This window comes from Melanerpes formicivorus, unplaced genomic scaffold, assembly GCF_026170545.1.
Source record: "Melanerpes formicivorus ecotype bairdi unplaced genomic scaffold, bMelFor1.0.p_v2 SCAF_91, whole genome shotgun sequence".
NCBI classification, from domain to species: Eukaryota; Metazoa; Chordata; class Aves; order Piciformes; family Picidae; genus Melanerpes; species Melanerpes formicivorus.
Window position 1 is genome coordinate 296,227 of NW_027142443.1, and position 17,711 is coordinate 313,937.

Below are 17,711 nucleotides of genomic sequence, written 5' to 3' on the forward strand. Positions count from 1 at the left end.
TTGAGTCAATGTGGTGGTGTTAGGTCATAGGCTGGACTCGATGATCTCAGCGATCCATTCCAGCCTCAGTAACTCTGTGATTCTAAACTCTGAATATCCGCATCCACCATTGAAATAACTGGACAAAAAACTCACGTCTGGATAACATTTTTTAGTCACACCAATCCTGCTATTCCTACAGCAATCTTCTGAAAGGTGGATTCTGTCAACCAGGGAATCATTCACTATGGAAGAACAACCTGGAACTTCAAAATTCGTGGAACCATACCAAACTTTCCCTCGGGAAATCAACGGCTATCCACCACACCATGATACCCAGGTTTGGTGAGAAAATATCAGGAAGGAAAAAATCAACAACATCACACGCCCAGCACATTTTTAAAACACCATCAGGCAAAATCATTGGTGTCAAGACCTCTCACCAAGCTGAACTTGTGAGCAGGGAAGAAACAAGTCTACGGCACTACCTATCTGTTCTGAGGGGAATGGAGAACCCCGTTCTCACTTCACTCCTTCCTTCATGGACACAAGGACCAGCACTCCCCATCCAGACCACCCAGCAATAATTCAAAGCAAAACATTACGTAACCTCAGAAACGGTCAAAAATAACAAGGAGAGCGCTGGAGCTTACTGACCTGCAGTTCGTCAGAGGCAGTGGAAGGGTCTTCGACGCCGGCGGTGGTGTTAAGGCTCGACTTCACGCAGGACACAGTGCCCAGCAGCTCCTCCGCGGGCAGGCTAGGTAGTGGCGCCGGCAGCCAAGTGGCCTCGGTCAGGGCGCGTCCAGGAGCCACACACAGGTTGTAGGAGTAGGGCAAGGTGCCCTCGCAGAAGTCCGCCGGGAAGGCGGCGCCCGCCAGAGACAAGCGCTGCGCACCCAGGCAGCGCAGGACGGCGGGCGGACCGGCCCTCCGCAGCCGAGCCAGCAGGGCCAGCCCCAGGCTGAGCAGGAAGAGCGCCGACAGCAGAGCCAGCGCCAGCACCAGGTAGAACTGCAGCTCGGCCGGTGAGTCGGCGCCCGCCGGCCGCTCGCTCAGCTCCGGCAGCGCCTCCTGCAAGCTCTCGGCCAGCACCACGTGCAGCGTGGCCGTGGCCGACAGCGCCGGCTGCCCGTGGTCCTTCACCAGCGCCACCAGGCGCTGCTTGGTCGCGTCGCGCTCCGACACGGCCCGCGCCGTGCGCACCTCGCCGCTGTGCAGCCCCAGGCGGAAGAGCGCCGGCTCCGGCGCGTGCAGCAGCTCGTACGACAGCCAGGCGTTGCGCCCCGCGTCCGCGTCCACCGCCACCACCTTGGCCACCAGGTAGCCCACCTCAGCCGTGCGCGGCACTACCTCGAAGGGCGGCGCCTCGCCTGCTGCCGCCACTGCCGCCGGCCACAGCACCCGCGGCGCGTTGTCGTTGCGGTCCAGCACGAAGATGCGCACTGTGGCCGTCGAGCTGCGCGCCGGCACCCCGCCGTCCTGCGCCCGCACCGTCACCGTGAACTCGCGGCACTGCTCGTAGTCCAAGGAGCGCTGAGCGTACACCGCGCCGCTCTGCGCCTCCACCGACACCGGCGGCGCTACCGAGCCCGCGCTGCTGCCCTCCAGCCAGTAGCTGACGCGCCCGTTGGCGCCCGCGTCCGCGTCCCGTGCCTGCACGCGCAGCACCGGCGTTCCCGCCGCGTTGTTCTCGGCCACGTAGGCGCTGTACACGTCCTCCTCGAACACCGGCGCATTGTCGTTCACGTCCGACACTTCCAGCACCAGCGCCGCTTGGCTCGACAGCGCCGGGTTGCCCCGGTCCCTGGCTACCAGCGTCACTCGGTGCTCGGCTGCCTGCTCTCGGTCCAGTGCGCTCGCCGTCACCACCTTATACGAGCCTCCCGAGGACGCCACGAGCGACAGCGGCGCCTCTCCCGACAGCTCGCACTGTACCTGGCCGTTCTCCCCGGAGTCCGGGTCGTTCACGTTCACCAGTGCTACCATGGTGCCTACTGGAGCATCCTCGGGCACAGGGCTTGAAACAGACAGCATGGTGATTTCGGGCGCGTTGTCGTTCACGTCCAGCACCTCCACTTCCACTTCACAATGTGTTACAAGACCACCCCCGTCCTTTGCCTCCACCAGCAGCGTGTATCCTCGCGTCTCTTCGAAGTCCAGTGCTTCATGCAGCGTCATGATCCCGCTCTCTGCGTCCAACAAAAAATTTTGAAGCACCTTGGTCGGCATTTTCCCGAAGCCGTAGGTGATGTGGGCGTTGGTGCCGGCGTCAGCGTCGGTGGCCGAGACGTTCAGCACCATGGAGCCTGGAGGCGAGTCCTCTCGTAGCCTCACTCGGTACCGGTCCTGCGCGAACACGGGGGCGTTGTCGTTGGCGTCGGTGACGTTGATAAAGAGCTGGGCGGTGCCGCTGCGGGGCGGGTCGCCACCGTCCAGAGCCGACAGGACTAGCCGCAGGCTCTGCTCTGTCTCCCGGTCCAGCGCTCGGCGCAGCACCAGCTCCGCGAACTTGCTGCCATCCTGCTTCTCCTTTACTTCCACCTCAAAGTACTTGTTTGCCTCCAGTTTGTAGTCCTGCAGGGAGTTGCTGCCCACGTCTGCATCCTTGGCGGCTCCCACGGCAAAGCGTGCGCCGGGTGAAGTCAACTCGTTGATTTCCAGCTGGAAATTATCGCGCAGGAAGGTCGGGGAGTTGTCGTTGATATCCTGGATAGCCACCTCGACATGGAAAACGTTGAGCGGGTTGTGCACCAGTGCATCGAAGCTGATAGAACAGATGGGCTCCTCGCCGCACATCTCCTCCCGGTCCACCCTCTCGCTCACATACAGCTCCCCGCTCTCCTCGCTCACGGTGAAGTATTGCAGCTGCCTTTTAGCGGCAGACGTTAGCCGCAGCTTGCGTGCCGGCAGCTCTGCCAGGCTCAGCCCCAGGTCCCGCGCCAGTGGCCCCACCAGCGAACCTCTGCTCAGTTCCTCGGGGATGGTGTAGCGGATCGGCTCTGGTGTCGCTCGGCAGCACAAGCTCAGCAGCACCGCGGCCGGCAGGAGCACTCTTCCGGCTGCTCGCCGCCCTCCCGGGGTCGGTCTCTGAATCGGGCTGCGCCTGGCCTCCATTGTGGGCAGCGCTCTCCTTCTCTCTCCCTCCTGCCGCTGCCCTCTCTACCTTCCAGTAGCTATTGGCCGTAACGCAGGGGCCACCGAGGTGTAGCGATCTCGGTGCCGGCTTAGACGCCACTGCTCCCTCCTCTGTGCCTCCTCTTGTCTCTGCTGCCCGCGCTGCTGCTGCTCTGGCCGGCGCTGAGTGTTCGAGCCGCCTCCGGTGTACAAACGCCGCAGCGGCTCCAGCACGGCTCCGTGTCGGGCAACAGTGACACCCGGAGGCGCCGCGACGCCACTGCAGCCGCCCGATGGCCGCCACTAGCGGGGACGGGCAATGTGGTAGGTGTTTAGAGGCTTTAGAGTTTCTTCTTCTTTTTAAAATCTAGAACCAGATAAACACTTGCTTAACGCGACCCTGAAGGGTTTGAAATTGAGATTCTCTGTCAGATGCTTTTATGTCACCTTCTTGAGTTATAGTGGATATCTGTAGGAAGTACTCACATAAAGCAATAAATAACGGTTCTCATCACCTTATAATACCATCAAGACAACTATGAGGAATTAATTTCAGTCTTTTCGTTCTAGGCTTGCAAATGGTTTCTTCCTCTTTCTTATATAAGTCTGTGACGTTTAACCTCCTTGCTGATATTTTCTTTTAGGAAGAATTACACTGAGAGTGCCTCATCCCCAATGCAGTAGGGTGCGTTTCTGGTTCAGGAAAGTTTTTGTCACCTGTATACTTGAGCGGCTGACAATGGGAAACTGCAAAATTCATCTGATTCTTTCAGAAAAGCAAAGTATAATTTGAATTGAAAAGGACTTTTAAAGATCACTGGTTGCACCTCGCTGCCATGGGCAGGGACATTCTTCACTGCTTGCTTAAAAGGCAAGAAGTAGAAATACACAGAAATGGAACTTCTTAAGCCAAACTTCCTGTGTGGAAGAAGCAATATCTGTACAGTAGCAGATGTGGATAATCAAGCAAGGAAAATACAGCTGTGGGCCTCATCTAACAGCTAGGACAAAGTCAACTTTTACAGCTTCCTTTTAGCCATGTCACACTGCACCACATCCCACTCTTCTACTTGCCCTGTCTCTGTACAGGCAGAGCTCTTCAGCCTGCCAAAAAATACAGTAGAAAAGCTGCCTCTGTAGATAGACAACACTGAAAGAAATCTTGTGGGCACAACTTCTTGGAACCCAGGGATGACAACACAGGTGCATACAAAGAGATTTTTCTACTCATCCTATATAATTTGAAGAACCCTCAAAGGTTCAAAAGGTCACAAGTAATACAGAGGTCAATTAAATTCCAGATCATCCAAGTATCTGCTCAAAGGTAACATCAACTTTCTTCAGCACAATGGCCAGGTGGAATCTAAGCAAAGTTACACTGAAAAATAAGACACTTTCACAGACCCATTATTTCCTTGGGCCAGCAATAAACCCTGGGAATCAACGAAGCACAAGCCATGTGTCTCCTCAGTACCTCTTCAAACGCAGCACCTCAAATAGTCCCAAACCATTCTGGATTGTAACATTGTTGTAGGTTTTCATCTTCTATGAGCACTCATATGGCTATGAAATCCTTCCTCTTTACAGATGTAAACACCAAAGGTGTGCATGGACATTGCCCCTGCATTCAGAGAACTGGCACAGATGTGACATTCCCATGTGATCAGACAGCCTGACGTCGATTTGTAATTCATGCCAACAAGCAAGAACAGAAACACACAGAAATTAGCAGATCAAGTGGAATAACATTTCTGAGGCCTAATTCACTGAGCAGAATGAACTGAAATAGCACAGTGCTCCATCAAGCAGACAGCTACGTTATTTATGACAATAAGAAAACTCTGATGCTCTATGCCCTGCTACCCACCAAGACATTTCCACCAAGAGATTTCCACCATGTCTTCCTTCCAGGTACACAACTTAAAAGTTTGCTTCTGACCTCCTAGTTGGTAACAACACGTCATGAAAGGATAATGCACTACCATCAAACCAAGAAGGGAGATACACTGTTCTCCTCAACACTATTCTGAGAAGAAACAGAGGGATTCTAAAGCACATGAATTATAGATGGCCAACAGTCATCAACAGACACTGGGTCATCAAACTAATGGCTTAGGGGGAATCTTCTCCCCTCTTGTCACACACTATGTACCATAGAGATGCCATCCCTGAGGCTGTGGTTACATTTATTCTTCCCAACAATAAGAAAACAGAGACCCTCACATCTCCTGCCTTTCACACCTGCTGGAGCAAGAGGCTCTAACACACAACACATTGCAAATGAAGCTGTGCTGCTAATTACAACTAAAACTACACACATACAAAACTAAGAAAATAATAATAAACCACAAATAAGACCAGCAAGGCAAGGAAGCATTGTAAGAAAAAGGGGTTGGGGAGTCTCCTGCTCTGGAGATATTCAAGACCTGCTTTGATACTTTCCTGTGTGATCTGCTCTAGGTGATCCTGCTCTGGCTGGCAGGTTGGACTGGAGGAGCTTTTGAGGTCCCTTCCAACCCCAAACATTCTGTGAAAAATTGTTGCCAGAGAAATTCAAGAGGAAGCCTTCCTGCTCTTTACTGCAGGTGTTAACCTCCAAGGGCACCTGGAAGTCATTCATATCTATGACAGCAACTGTGGCCCTAAAGTCTCACTCTGAACTACAGAGTACGAGATACATGGTGCTCAAGGATTACTATGAAGCATAGGTTTTTGTTTAGTAATTGAAAAGTCACAGGAAACTTCACACAACAGGACAACAAACAGATGAACCTACAGCTTTGCAAGTCAGAGCCTGAGGTAGGCAATGTCCAAAATTATAATGCATTCAGACTAATTTATTGACTTATGAAAGTCTTTCACTTTACAGCTGTAAATGTAAAAGGAACATACAGAACAGTCAGGCAAAGGTACCAGATGTGGTCATCCATATGTTATCAGAGACTAAGACCCACCTTCAAATCATGATAATGAGCATAGTAAGAAGTTAACAGAAGCAGAAAGGAAGGGATCTCAGCATAGTCTTATAAATTATGGCACTTAGAGAAGGAACATAATTCAGGCATTTAGTGGGTAGCAAATGCAAGTGCTGTTCTCAGAGCACCCATGAGAAAGCAGTACCAGATTTTCTTGGCCCCTTCAACAGCTCTTCAGTCCCAGAACTCACATCTCCAAGTCCTCTCGATCCTCGGAAATTTCAAGCACAGAATGTCAAAGAGCCTTTTGCCCAGACCATTTCTCTTCAAGATTCACCACCATCACACCACAGACTTCACTCAGATTTCTTTATATCTCTGTGCTAAGCAGGAGGATACATTTGTCTGCCCACAAATGCTTTTTTTCAGGGGAAAAAAAACCCAAGGGTCTAAAAGCAAACAAGGAATTTTTTTTCCAGACAAGACAAGGTCAGTGACCAGGCTCACAGGACCAAAATCCCTCTCCCTTTATCTCACTCTGCAACTTGAATCTCTCCCCTCTTTGCACTCAGATAGCTCTTATCATAACAAGACAAGGTACATCAAAGCCTGTTTAAATAAATCAGTCATAAAAGTTAACAAACAAACAAAACACATCTCTGGTTTCCTCCAGCAACCCTTCACATGCACCTATGAACATATTTCTTCTAAGAATTAGAACTCTCATAATTTACTTTCATCTTAACAACACATTCAAAGGGGTTGTTGAGGAACCACCTGCTGCAAATCCCCTTTCTCTAACCAATGCGAAGTGATTAAAGCAAGGGCGAATATAAAAGCATATAATTGCTTTCTCCATCATTATAGGAAAAGAGAAGAGTAGAAATCATGGGCAGCTTAATGCTCCATGCAAAGACAATGTCATCTGCCTAGAAGATGACTGACCCAGTTCATAATGCAAACATGCACTGGCTATTAATGCAACCCATTGCTGCAGAAGAGCTCAAATTGCCAGTAAACAGGTATTGGAAGAATCTGGGGACACAATGAGGAAAGACCTGGCAAAGATAAAAGCAAATAGCTGAGATCTAATCAAAAATCAAGCCAACAGCAGCCTGCCGATGTTCCCGCCTCGCACACAAACTGTGACACTGAGCCATCATCTTAGAGTCACCTGACGGCAGCAATAACCACCAGCAGCCAACGAGGTGCTGCAGGAAGCTTTGCCTTCCCTGTTAGGAACCCTACCTCGGCAGCAGCTAGAGCAGTGCGGGGAGGGGGACACCGACGGCATCGAGCCCAGCTCTAACCAAATTCCATCCAATAGCAACTTGGCGCTAATTCTGCCTCCCACAACAACTGCCACCCAATGCTATGATCCCACGATCACCTGCCGGTAGCAAGAACCGGTCATAGCCAGCACAATATTGTAGGAAGCTTTTCCTTCTTTGTCAGGAGCCCTATCTCGGCAGCAGCCAGAATAGGATGGGAAGAAAACACAGGAGCACCAGCGTCAGGAGCAGGAGGCATCTGGGAGCACGTTCATGGAGAGCTACTCACCGGGGCAGCGTTCGGGTCGTGTGGGCGGGTGCCATCAGGGTCCTCCCCCAGAAGCGGTGCGGGCTCGTCAGGAAGAGGTCGGGCAGGGAGGGTGTCGCAGCAGCTGCCGGGAGACAAGCGGAGCTGGCTCTTGCGTGAGTCGGTGGTGAGCGACACTTCATGTGAGTAGGAGCTCAGGAAGGCGCGGACGCCGTCAATGCCTACGAAGTGCGTGGCAGGGACGCCGCGCAAGGCACCGCCCGCAGGAGGAGGCAGCTGCGAGCGCCGCCAGCGCCGCAGGCGCAGTGCCAGCAGCAGCAGCAGGAAGGCGAGGAAGAGGCAGGAGACGGCCGCCACGGCCACCACCAGCCAGCGCGTCAGGCTGCCCGCCGCCTCGCCCGGCACCGCCGCCGATGCCTCGCTGCCCAGCTCAGCCAGCAGCTCGGCCACGCTCTCGGCCAGCACCACGGTCAGCGTGGCCGTGGCCGACAGCGCCGGCCGACCGTGGTCCTTCACCAGCACCACCAGGCTCTGACGGGCAGCGTCGCGGGCCAGCGGGAAGCGCGCAGTGCGCACCTCGCCGCTGTGCAGCCCGACGCGGAACAGCCCCGGCTCCGTCGCCTTGGCCAGCTCGTACGACAGCCACGCGTTCTGACCCGCGTCCGCGTCCACCGCCACCACCTTGGCCACCAGCGACCCGGGCTCCGACGACCGCGGTGCCAGCTCCACCCCCGACCAGCCACGGGCACCGGCCCCAGAAGCGGGCGCCGGTGGTGGGTACAGCACCTGCGGTGCGTTGTCGTTCTCGTCCACGATCACGATCCGCACCGACACGTTGCTGCTCAGCGCCGGCGAGCCGCCGTCCTCCGCCAGCACCCACAGCCCCACCTCGCGCACCTCCTCGTAGTCGAAGGAGCGCAGCGCGTACAGCGCGCCCGTCTCCGCCTGCACCGACACGTACGATGACAGCGCCACGCCACGCACCTGCCCCTCGCCCACACGGTACCGCACGCGCGCGTTCTGACCCCAGTCCGCGTCCCGCGCCCGCACCGTCAGCACCAGCGCGCCCGCCGCGTTGTTCTCGGGCAGCCGGGCGCTGTAGCTCGCCTCGCTGAACACCGGCGCGTTGTCGTTCACGTCCAGCACCCTGAGGTTTAGCACCGTGCTGCTCCATAGCGACGGCGACCCGCCGTCGGCCCCCCTCACCGTGACGTTGTACTCCGACACCTCCTCCCGGTCCAGCTCCTTCGTTGTCATCACGCTGTAGTAGCTGCCCTGGGAACTCTGCAGGCGGAAAGGAACGCCAGGATCCAGGGTGCATCGCACCTGGCCGTTGTCCCCCGAGTCGCGGTCATGCACGTGGAGCAGGGCTACTACCGTCCCTGACGGGGTGTCCTCAGAGATCTCGCTTAGTGACGAACGCACTGAAATCTGGGGTGTGTTGTCATTGACATCTGTCACCGTGACCGCAACTTTCGCAGTGTCAGAAAGTCCACCACCATCGTCTGCCTGCAATTCCAGTTCATAGTAATTTCCCTGCTCAAAGTCTAAGCTCTGATTAAGTGTGATCGCTCCTGTCTCGACGTTCAGCTGAAAAATCTTCGAGGCTTTCTCTGTGATTTTCTTCAAGGAGTATTTCACCTGCCCGTTCAGCCCCTCGTCGGCGTCAGTGGCCATGACAACGACGAGGGTGGAGCTCAGGGGTACGTCCTCAGGCACACGTACCATGTATTCCGCCTGGCTAAACACGGGTGCGTTGTCGTTCGCGTCCAGCACGACCACGCGGATCCGCGCTGTGCCCGTGCGTGGAGGCTTCCCGCCGTCCCTCGCCCTCAGCACCAGGTCGTGAAACACCGCCTCCTCCCGGTCCAGCGCCTTGGCCAGTACCAGCTCCGGACGCTGATCACCGCCGGGGCCTGCCTGCACGGCCAGCGAGAAATGCTCGTCGCCGCTCACCTCGTAGCTCTGCAGGGAATTTGTCCCCACATCCGGGTCGTGAGCCTCAACCAGGGGAAACCGAGATCCCGGGGCTGACACCTCGCTTATTCTCAGTTCTTTTTCTGCCTCGCGGAAGCTGGGGGCATTGTCGTTAATGTCCACAATTTCCACTGCGATTTCATAAACCTTCATTTCTCCCTTCACTATCAGCTCACACCGCAGCACGCATTGTTGCTCGTCTTCGCACAGCTGCTCTCTGTCTATCCTTTCCGCAGTCACCAAATGTCCCGTCTTCCCGTGAAGAGAGAAATACTGCGTCCTACCTTCAGAGAGAAGTCGGACGCCACTGTCAGTGACCGCTGTTAGCTGCAGCCCCAGGTCCTTGGCCACGTCGCCTACGAAGGAGCCTTTGGGCATCTCCTCGGGCACCGAGTAGCGCAGCTGCCCCCACGCCGCCTTCCACGCCGACAGCAGGACGTAACACAGAAGGGCCCGCGCCCGCCGGCCCCAGCGCCTCCCCGCCTCGCACATCTCCGCCGCCTCACCGCCGCAACGGATCCAGATTCGCTTGTGACTCCGGCTCCCGGCTGCGGACCGCTGCTGCCTGCTGTCGCTGCCCCCTCCAGCTCGCTGCAGCTCAGCTCGGCTCCGCGCCGCCGGGACGCTCGCAGACCGCTCCGACTCCCAGCCAGCCACGGAGCGAGCCGGGCCCCAGCGGGCGGGGCTGCCTGCAGCGCTCCGGCTTCCACTGGCTCCTTCGCGGTCAACAGCGGCGCCCGCAGCCTCCTGCCGGAACTGCAGCCACACGGCGCTGCCCGCAGATGCCTTGCTCATAACTGTTAACGGCGATACGAGACGTTGTTATTGCAATTGCAATATGATATTGTGAATCCTGGTAACCTTATCCCAACACTCCTAAAGCACAATATACACCACACATTTCAGAGCTTTTTATACCTCTCGTGATTGAATTGTTTTTCTATCACCATTCAGACCATACAGCCACATTAATTGCCCTCTTTCCTGCATTGCAGCTACCCAGTGCTCTGTCCTTCATTTCCCATGTGTTCTAGTAATCATACAAGTTTGTATTTAGAATACTTCCATTCCTCTCCCATATTTCCATTACCAAAACATTCCACACAGATTTTTATTGTGTGCTGAGTTAGTTTTCCCTCACTCATGCTAGAAAAAAGTGCAGCACAGAGCCATATTATTTCCCTTGATCTCAGCTAATAGATCCTCCTTCAAAAGGTGACCGCGGATTTCCTGTTTTAGCTTCCCTGTAAGCCGTCCTTTTATTTAACAATGAGTGATTTCTGCTGCACGGGAACTCGCCAATGGCAAATTACTTATTGTTCCCAACACGACATGCAACATAATACGAGTCTTATCCCTTTCGTCCGAGTGCACAATCTCCATCATGATTTCTTATAAGGAATTATATTTCAAGGAATAGCAACAGAAAACTGTCTAAAATGCTAAAAGTGATATTCAGACCTTCATCCGCAGAACCGGAGATTTCAATCAAGCACATTAACTCAAGCGGCAGAAGCCTGGCTTCATATACTGCATTTCACACGTAATACATTTCGAATTAACTGTAGTACCATCACTGATTGAGATCAGACATTTAAAGTCTGAAGAAGTTGAGGTCAGTCAAGTGAAACGGAAAATCTAAGCCACCCAGGAGTGCACAGCTCCGCAGGAGGTGGGGTTGCTCAGGCTACTGCGACGAGCTCTGACTTTCCAGCGAGCACTCAAGGAGGAATTTACCCTACTGCCCGAAAATCACTCTCTGCCACCCTTCCCGGTTTTAGGCTGTTCGTCATTTGATCTCTTCGCACTGATTGTACTACAACTACAGAGGTAAGCAGGAAGCACCTGCACTGACTCTGGCCAGAATTATCTGCTCGACTCTGCGCAAACTGCAGGGAAAAATGTCTCTAAGAACAACCAGAAGAAAACCAGGTACATCTAGCCGGACCTGTCCCTCGGACCTATCCCTCGGAATACGGAATGGGAAATAAGACACCCTGAAATATGCAAACAGAATTGACTCTTTTCCAATTTAATTTGATTCAACACCTTCACATGCATGTGAAAGATCAGGAACGGTTTAAAAATATGAACTACCACCTAGGGGGAAATGAAGCAAAAGCAATTGCTCAAAGAGCCCCCGAGATCATTCCTGGGTAAAATGTATCCCTCTCATTAATGCTGCGATTTCTGAAACAGTCTTCTCCAAATAATTGGACGGCAACTCGGCAGAGGGGGGAAACATTGACAAGGGAGGATAACATGTATAAAGGAACCAAACAGGTTTGCATCCAACTATCAAAGAGATTCAAGCAAAAAGCTTAGGTAATTTAACGACCATCAATGAAAATACTTCAACAACAAGCGTCCATGCATTATCCCGACAGCGTCAATACAGCACTATTAATGTATCACACTCACTACTACTGACTCAAGCACCAAATGAATTTTTACACTTTAACTTAGGAGAGAAAAGCCGTAACTTCTTTTTTGTTTCATGGGGAATGAGAGTACTTTCCAGAGAGGAACATGAAGCATGCACCACGTTTTCCCGAGTCCTGCATGTAGAATTACTTACAGTATTCACTGTAAAGAATTCAAATTAGAATGGTAACCAAAACATTAAACCAAACCTATGACAATGGAAGAATCAAGAAGTGTTGCCGCTACCAGTTTGGTCGGAGGGGAAGGAAGACACCCAGGTCTTTCCATCGTTCCTCCCTTCACGGAAACACGAGCTAGTACTCCGCACCCACACTACTCAGCAATAATTCAAGGGAAAAGAGAATGAAGGATGGAAAACGGTGAAAAGTAAGAGGGAAAATACTTGGGCTTACCGACCTCTGCAGCTTCGGAGTGGGCGGGCCGAGCTTCCGCGTGGGCGCTGCTGTGCGGGCTTGCCTTTCCGCAAGTCTCCTCGACAAGCGGTTCCTCTGTGGGCAGGCTGGGCAAAAGCGGAGGAAGCCAAGTGGCCTCGGTCAGGGCGCGTCCCGGAGCCACACACAGGTTGTAGGAGTAGGGCAAGGTGCCCTCGCAGAAGTCCGCCGGGAAGGCGGCGCCCGCCAGAGACAAGCGCTGCGCGCCCAGGCAGCGCAGGACGGCGGGCGGACCGGCCCTCCGCAGCCGCGCCAGCAGAGCCAGCCCCAGGCTGAGCAGGAAGAGCGCCGACAGCAGAGCCAGGGCCAGCACCAGGTAGAACTGCAGCTCGGCCGGTGAGTCGGCGCCCGTCGGCCGCTCGCTGAGCTCCGGCAGCACCTCCTGCAAGCTCTCGGCCAGCACCACGTGCAGCGTGGCCGTGGCCGACAGCGCCGGCTGCCCGTGGTCCTTCACCAGCGCTACCAGGCGCTGCTTGGCCGCGTCGCGCTCCGACACGGCCCGCGCCGTGCGCACCTCGCCGCTGTGCAGCCCCAGGCGGAAGAGCGCCGGCTCCGGCGCCTGCAGCAGCTCGTACGACAGCCAGGCGTTGCGCCCCGCGTCCGCGTCCACCGCCACCACCTTGGCCACCAGGTAGCCCACCTCGGCCGTGCGCGGCACCACCTCGAAGGGCGGCGCCTCGCCTGCTGCCGCCGCTGCCGCCGGCCACAGCACCCGCGGCGCATTGTCGTTGCGGTCCAGCACGAAGATGCGCACTGTGGCCGTCGAGCTGCGCGCCGGCACCCCGCCGTCCTGCGCCCGCACCGTCACCGTGAACTCGCGGCATTGCTCGTAGTCCAAGGAGCGTTGCGCGTACACCGCGCCGCTCTGCGCCTCCACCGACACCGGCGGCGCTACCGAGCCCGCGCTGCCGCCCTCCAGCCAGTAGCTGACGCGTCCGTTGGCGCCCGCGTCCGCGTCCCGTGCCAGCACGCGCAGCACCGACGCTCCCACCGCGTTGTTCTCGGCCACGTAGGCGCTGTACACCTCTTCCTCGAACACCGGCGCGTTGTCGTTCATGTCCGACACTTCCAGCACCAGCGTCGCTTGGCTCGACAGGGGCGGGCTGCCCTGGTCCCTGGCCACCAGCGTCACCTGGTACTGGGCTGCCTGCTCCCGGTCCAGCTCGCTCACCGTTACCACCTTGTATGAACCGCCCGAGGACGCCACGAGCGACAGCGGCGCCTCTCCCGACAACTTGCACCGCACCTGACCGTTTTCCCCGGAATCGCGGTCCCTCACTTTCACTAGGGCTACCACGGTACCGACAGGAGCGTTCTCGGGGACCGGGCTCGACACCGACGTCAATATCACTTCGGGTGCGTTGTCATTCACGTCCAGCACCTCCACCTCCACCTTGCACTGTGCCACAAGACCTCCCCCGTCCCTTGCCTCTACGGCCAGGCTGAGAGAGCGTGTGTCCTCGAAGTCTAGTGCTTCCTGCAGCATCATGATCCCACTCTCTGCGTCCAACAGAAATTTCTGAGATACCTTGGTCGGCGTTTCTCTGAAGCCGTAGGTGATGTGGGCGTTGGTGCCGGCGTCAGCGTCGGTGGCCGAGACGTTCAGTACTATCGAGCCTGGAGGCGCGTCCTCTCGTAGCCTCACTCGGTACCGGCCCTGTGCGAACACGGGGGCGTTGTCGTTGGCGTCGGTGACGTTGATAAAGAGCTGGGCGGTGCCGCTGCGGGGCGGGTCGCCGCCGTCCAGCGCTGTCAGCACCAGCCGCAGGCTCTGCTCTGTCTCCCGGTCCAGCGCTCGGCGCAGCACCAGCTCCGCCAATTTGTTGCCGTCCTCGCTGTCCTTCACCTCCACCTCAAAGTACTTGTTGGTCTCCAGCTCGTAGCCCTGCAGGGAATTCCTGCCCACGTCCGCATCTTCGGCCATGTCCAAGTAAAAGCGTGCGCCGGGAGAAGTCAACTCGTTGATTTCCAGCTGGAAATTATCGCGCAGGAAGGTCGGGGCGTTGTCGTTGATGTCCTGGATGGCCACTTCCACATGGAAAACATTGAGTGGGTTGTCCACCAGTGCATCGAAGCTGACGGAGCAGGTCGGTTCCTCGCCGCACATCTCCTCCCTGTCCAGCCTCTCGCTCACGTACAGGTTGCCGGTGTCCTCGCTCACGCTGAAGTATTGCTTCTCGGCACTGAGACGCAGCTTGCGTGCCGGCAGCTCTACCGGGCTCAGTCCCAGGTCCCGCGCCAGCGGCCCCACAAGCGAACCTCTGCCCAGCTCCTCGGGGATGCTGTAGCGGGTCGGGTTCGGCGCCGCCTGGCAGCAGTAGCTCAGCAGCACAGCGGGCAGCAGCAGCAGCACTCTCCCGGCTGCCGGTTGCCGCCCCGGTCTCGGGTTCCGGCTTTGGCTCGAGTTCTTGCTCTGTCTGCCTGCCATTGTAGGCAGCTCTTTCCGCAGTGGTCCCTTCTGCCTACGCCCTCTCTTCCTTCCAGCCGCTCTCGGCCGGCCAAGGGCTGCGATCTCGGTTGCGGTTCGGATGCCGCTCTTCTCAGCTGCCCGTGCCCCTGCCTCTCTGGCAAGCGCCGAGCGAGCGAGAAGCTTGCTGTGGGCGGACGCTGCGGCAGTGTCTGATGCAGCTCCGGCTTCATGTCCTCTCCGCGTTGGGCAACAGCGGCACCCGGAGGCGGCCTGTCGCCATTGCAGCCGCCTGGCGGCCGCCACCACGACAGACGGAAATTCCGGACTGCCAGCACCGACCTTTGCCGTCTCTTCCTCTATAAGCTTCTGCACTTGTATAATGCAAGTCCAAGGGTGTTTATAAGAGAGATTTGCTGTGAGGTGCTTCACGTCGTCTTTCTGAGTCGCAATGAGCAGTCAGTACCAAATATTCGTTGCAGAGAAATAAATAAAGGAACTCAGGTGGTCTTAGTAATGGAAGTACAAGAGCCAGGGGGATCTACCTCTGCCGTATGGCTTTTACTAACCTAAGGAAGCCCAGAAGCGCTAGCTTAATGTGAGTCCAAAGACATTTAAAATGGAGATTCGCTGCCAAGTGCTTTAGGTCACTCTTTGAATTCACTATGAGGAGATGAAGGAAATATTCATTGAAGTGCGATTAAAAAGGTATCACAACTGCTCTTAATAAAACCAAGAGGGAGGGCTTGTATCATTCTGTCAGGCATTTTCAACTATCTTTATTTCCACCTAGGACAAATACCAAGAAAGAAGTATGTGTGTCTGGATAAACAATAAGTAATTGGGAAAAGATCAAAACAAAATTAATTTTGATCTTTTCATAATGAGCCTTGAAAATGTTACTCTCTTTCCAGCATTTATTTATTTTGTTCATGCAAGCCTCTGGTGTTTGTTCCACTGTTCATTTTCCTTTTAGGGAGAAGAGTAATTACAGCTTGAATGTAATACTCCAAAGGCAAGTGTACATCTCTACAGTAAAGTAGCAGAATTATCTCTACTATTGTGTTTATGACACACAAAATTCATTATTTTCTTGCATGCCTGAGGGTCTGACAATGGGAAAGTCCAAGCTATGTGCAGTCTTTCCAAGAACCAAGACTGATTAAATTTGGAAGAGACTTTAAAGAAAAGTTTGTCTTCCTATGTGCCATGGACAGACACATCTGTCCCTAGATCAGGTCACTCAGAAAGCAAGAAGAAGAAACACAAAGGAATACATTTCTTAAGCTAAAATTAATGAGCAGAAGGAAAGGAAATTACATTGCACCACAACTGAGTGGTTAAAGGAGAGAATGACAAACAGGGATAAAACCATCTCTTCCTCTAGAGACCTGCCATCAACAGATATCTCTTGAGTCATCTTTCCAACCCTACGCAACTTCCAGGTTTCTCTCTGACCCTCACATTTGGCCCAAGATATGTCACGAGATCACAGCAAGAAGGGATGTACATTTGCTCAGCAAGATTCTGTGAAGAAATACAATTATAAAGCACCGGAGTGAGACATGTCAGATGTGAAAGAGGAGGTCATCCAACAAAGACTGACTAACATCAAAGGATCAGCATAAGGAAATATCCCCTCTTTTGTCACATGCACTGTTCCACAGAGATGTCACTTTAGTAAAAGTCACACGTTCATTTCCTCTCCATACCAAAATCTAAATACAAACATAAGCTCACATCTTCTGGCTTTCACAAAAACTGCAGGAGGAGCAAGACACAGAACAACACATGAAGATTAGTGACTACTTAAAACTAAATTTATATCCAAGGGGAACAATGAAGAGGAATAAATTGGACCAGGAAGACAAGGAACCATTAAAAGATTCAGTGTTGTCAGAGAAACTTACCAGAAAGTCTTCATGTTTCTCACTGCAGATGTTGAGATAAAATTCTAGGAGCACCTGCCAGTCACTAAGGTTTCAAGTATACTCTGGACCATATAGAATCATAGATTGGTCTGGGATGGAAGGGACCTCTGAAGGATATCTACTCCAACCCCCTCTGCAATAAACAGGGACATCCTGAATTAGATCAGCTTGCCCAGAGCCCTGTCAAGCCTTGCTTTGAGTATCTCCATGGATGGGACACCAACCACCTTCCCAGGCAACTTGTTCCAGTGTTCTGCTACCCTCGCATCCAATCTAAATTTACTCTTCTCTAGTTTGAAGCCATTGCCCCTTGTCCTATCACTGCAGGCCTCTGTAAACAGTCTCTCTCCATCCTTCTTGTAGGCCCTCTTCAGATATCAGAAGGCCACTATTAGGGCTTCCCAGAGACTTCTCTTCTCCAGGCTGAACAACCCCAGCTCCCTCAGCCTGTCTTTGTAGCTGAGGTGCTCCAACACCCTGGTAATTTTCATGGCCCTCCTCTGGACCCACTCCATCAGGTCCATGTCCTTCCTGTACTGAGGGCTTCAGACCTGGATGTAGTACTCCAGGTGAGGTCTCACCACAGCAAAGCGGCAGAATCACCTCACTAACCTGCTGGCTGTGCATCATTTGATGCAGCCAAGGCTGCCATTTGCCTTCTGTGATGCAAGCTCACACTGTCTGCTCATGTTCATCTTCTTGTCCATCAGCACCCCTAAGTCCTTTTCCACATGGCTGCTTTCTATCACCTCATCCCCCAGTCTTTATGTACAGTGAGGATTGTTCTGGCCCAGGTGCTGAACCCTGCACTTGTTCTTGTTGATACAGCAGGGATCTGTGTCATATTTAGGCGATAATCGTCAGTTCTCAGTAACCTTTTCTACTCTGTGGCCAGATCATCTGTAGGCAAATACAAACCCATAAATTTAAACACCTTATCATGGGCCTCTTTCTCAAGCTAGACCTTTAC

The 17,711-nt window shown here is 54.1% G+C and overlaps 1 protein-coding gene across 1 annotated transcript; it reads right to left on the reverse strand.

The window, feature by feature from the left end:
* Positions 1-600: 600 nt before the first annotated feature.
* Positions 601-3,096, reverse strand: LOC137455117 (protocadherin gamma-B5-like). Its single transcript, XM_068165674.1, has one exon. It carries the CDS (start codon positions 3,094-3,096, stop codon positions 601-603), a length of 2,496 nt encoding a protein of 831 aa, XP_068021775.1.
* Positions 3,097-17,711: the final 14,615 nt, after the last annotated feature.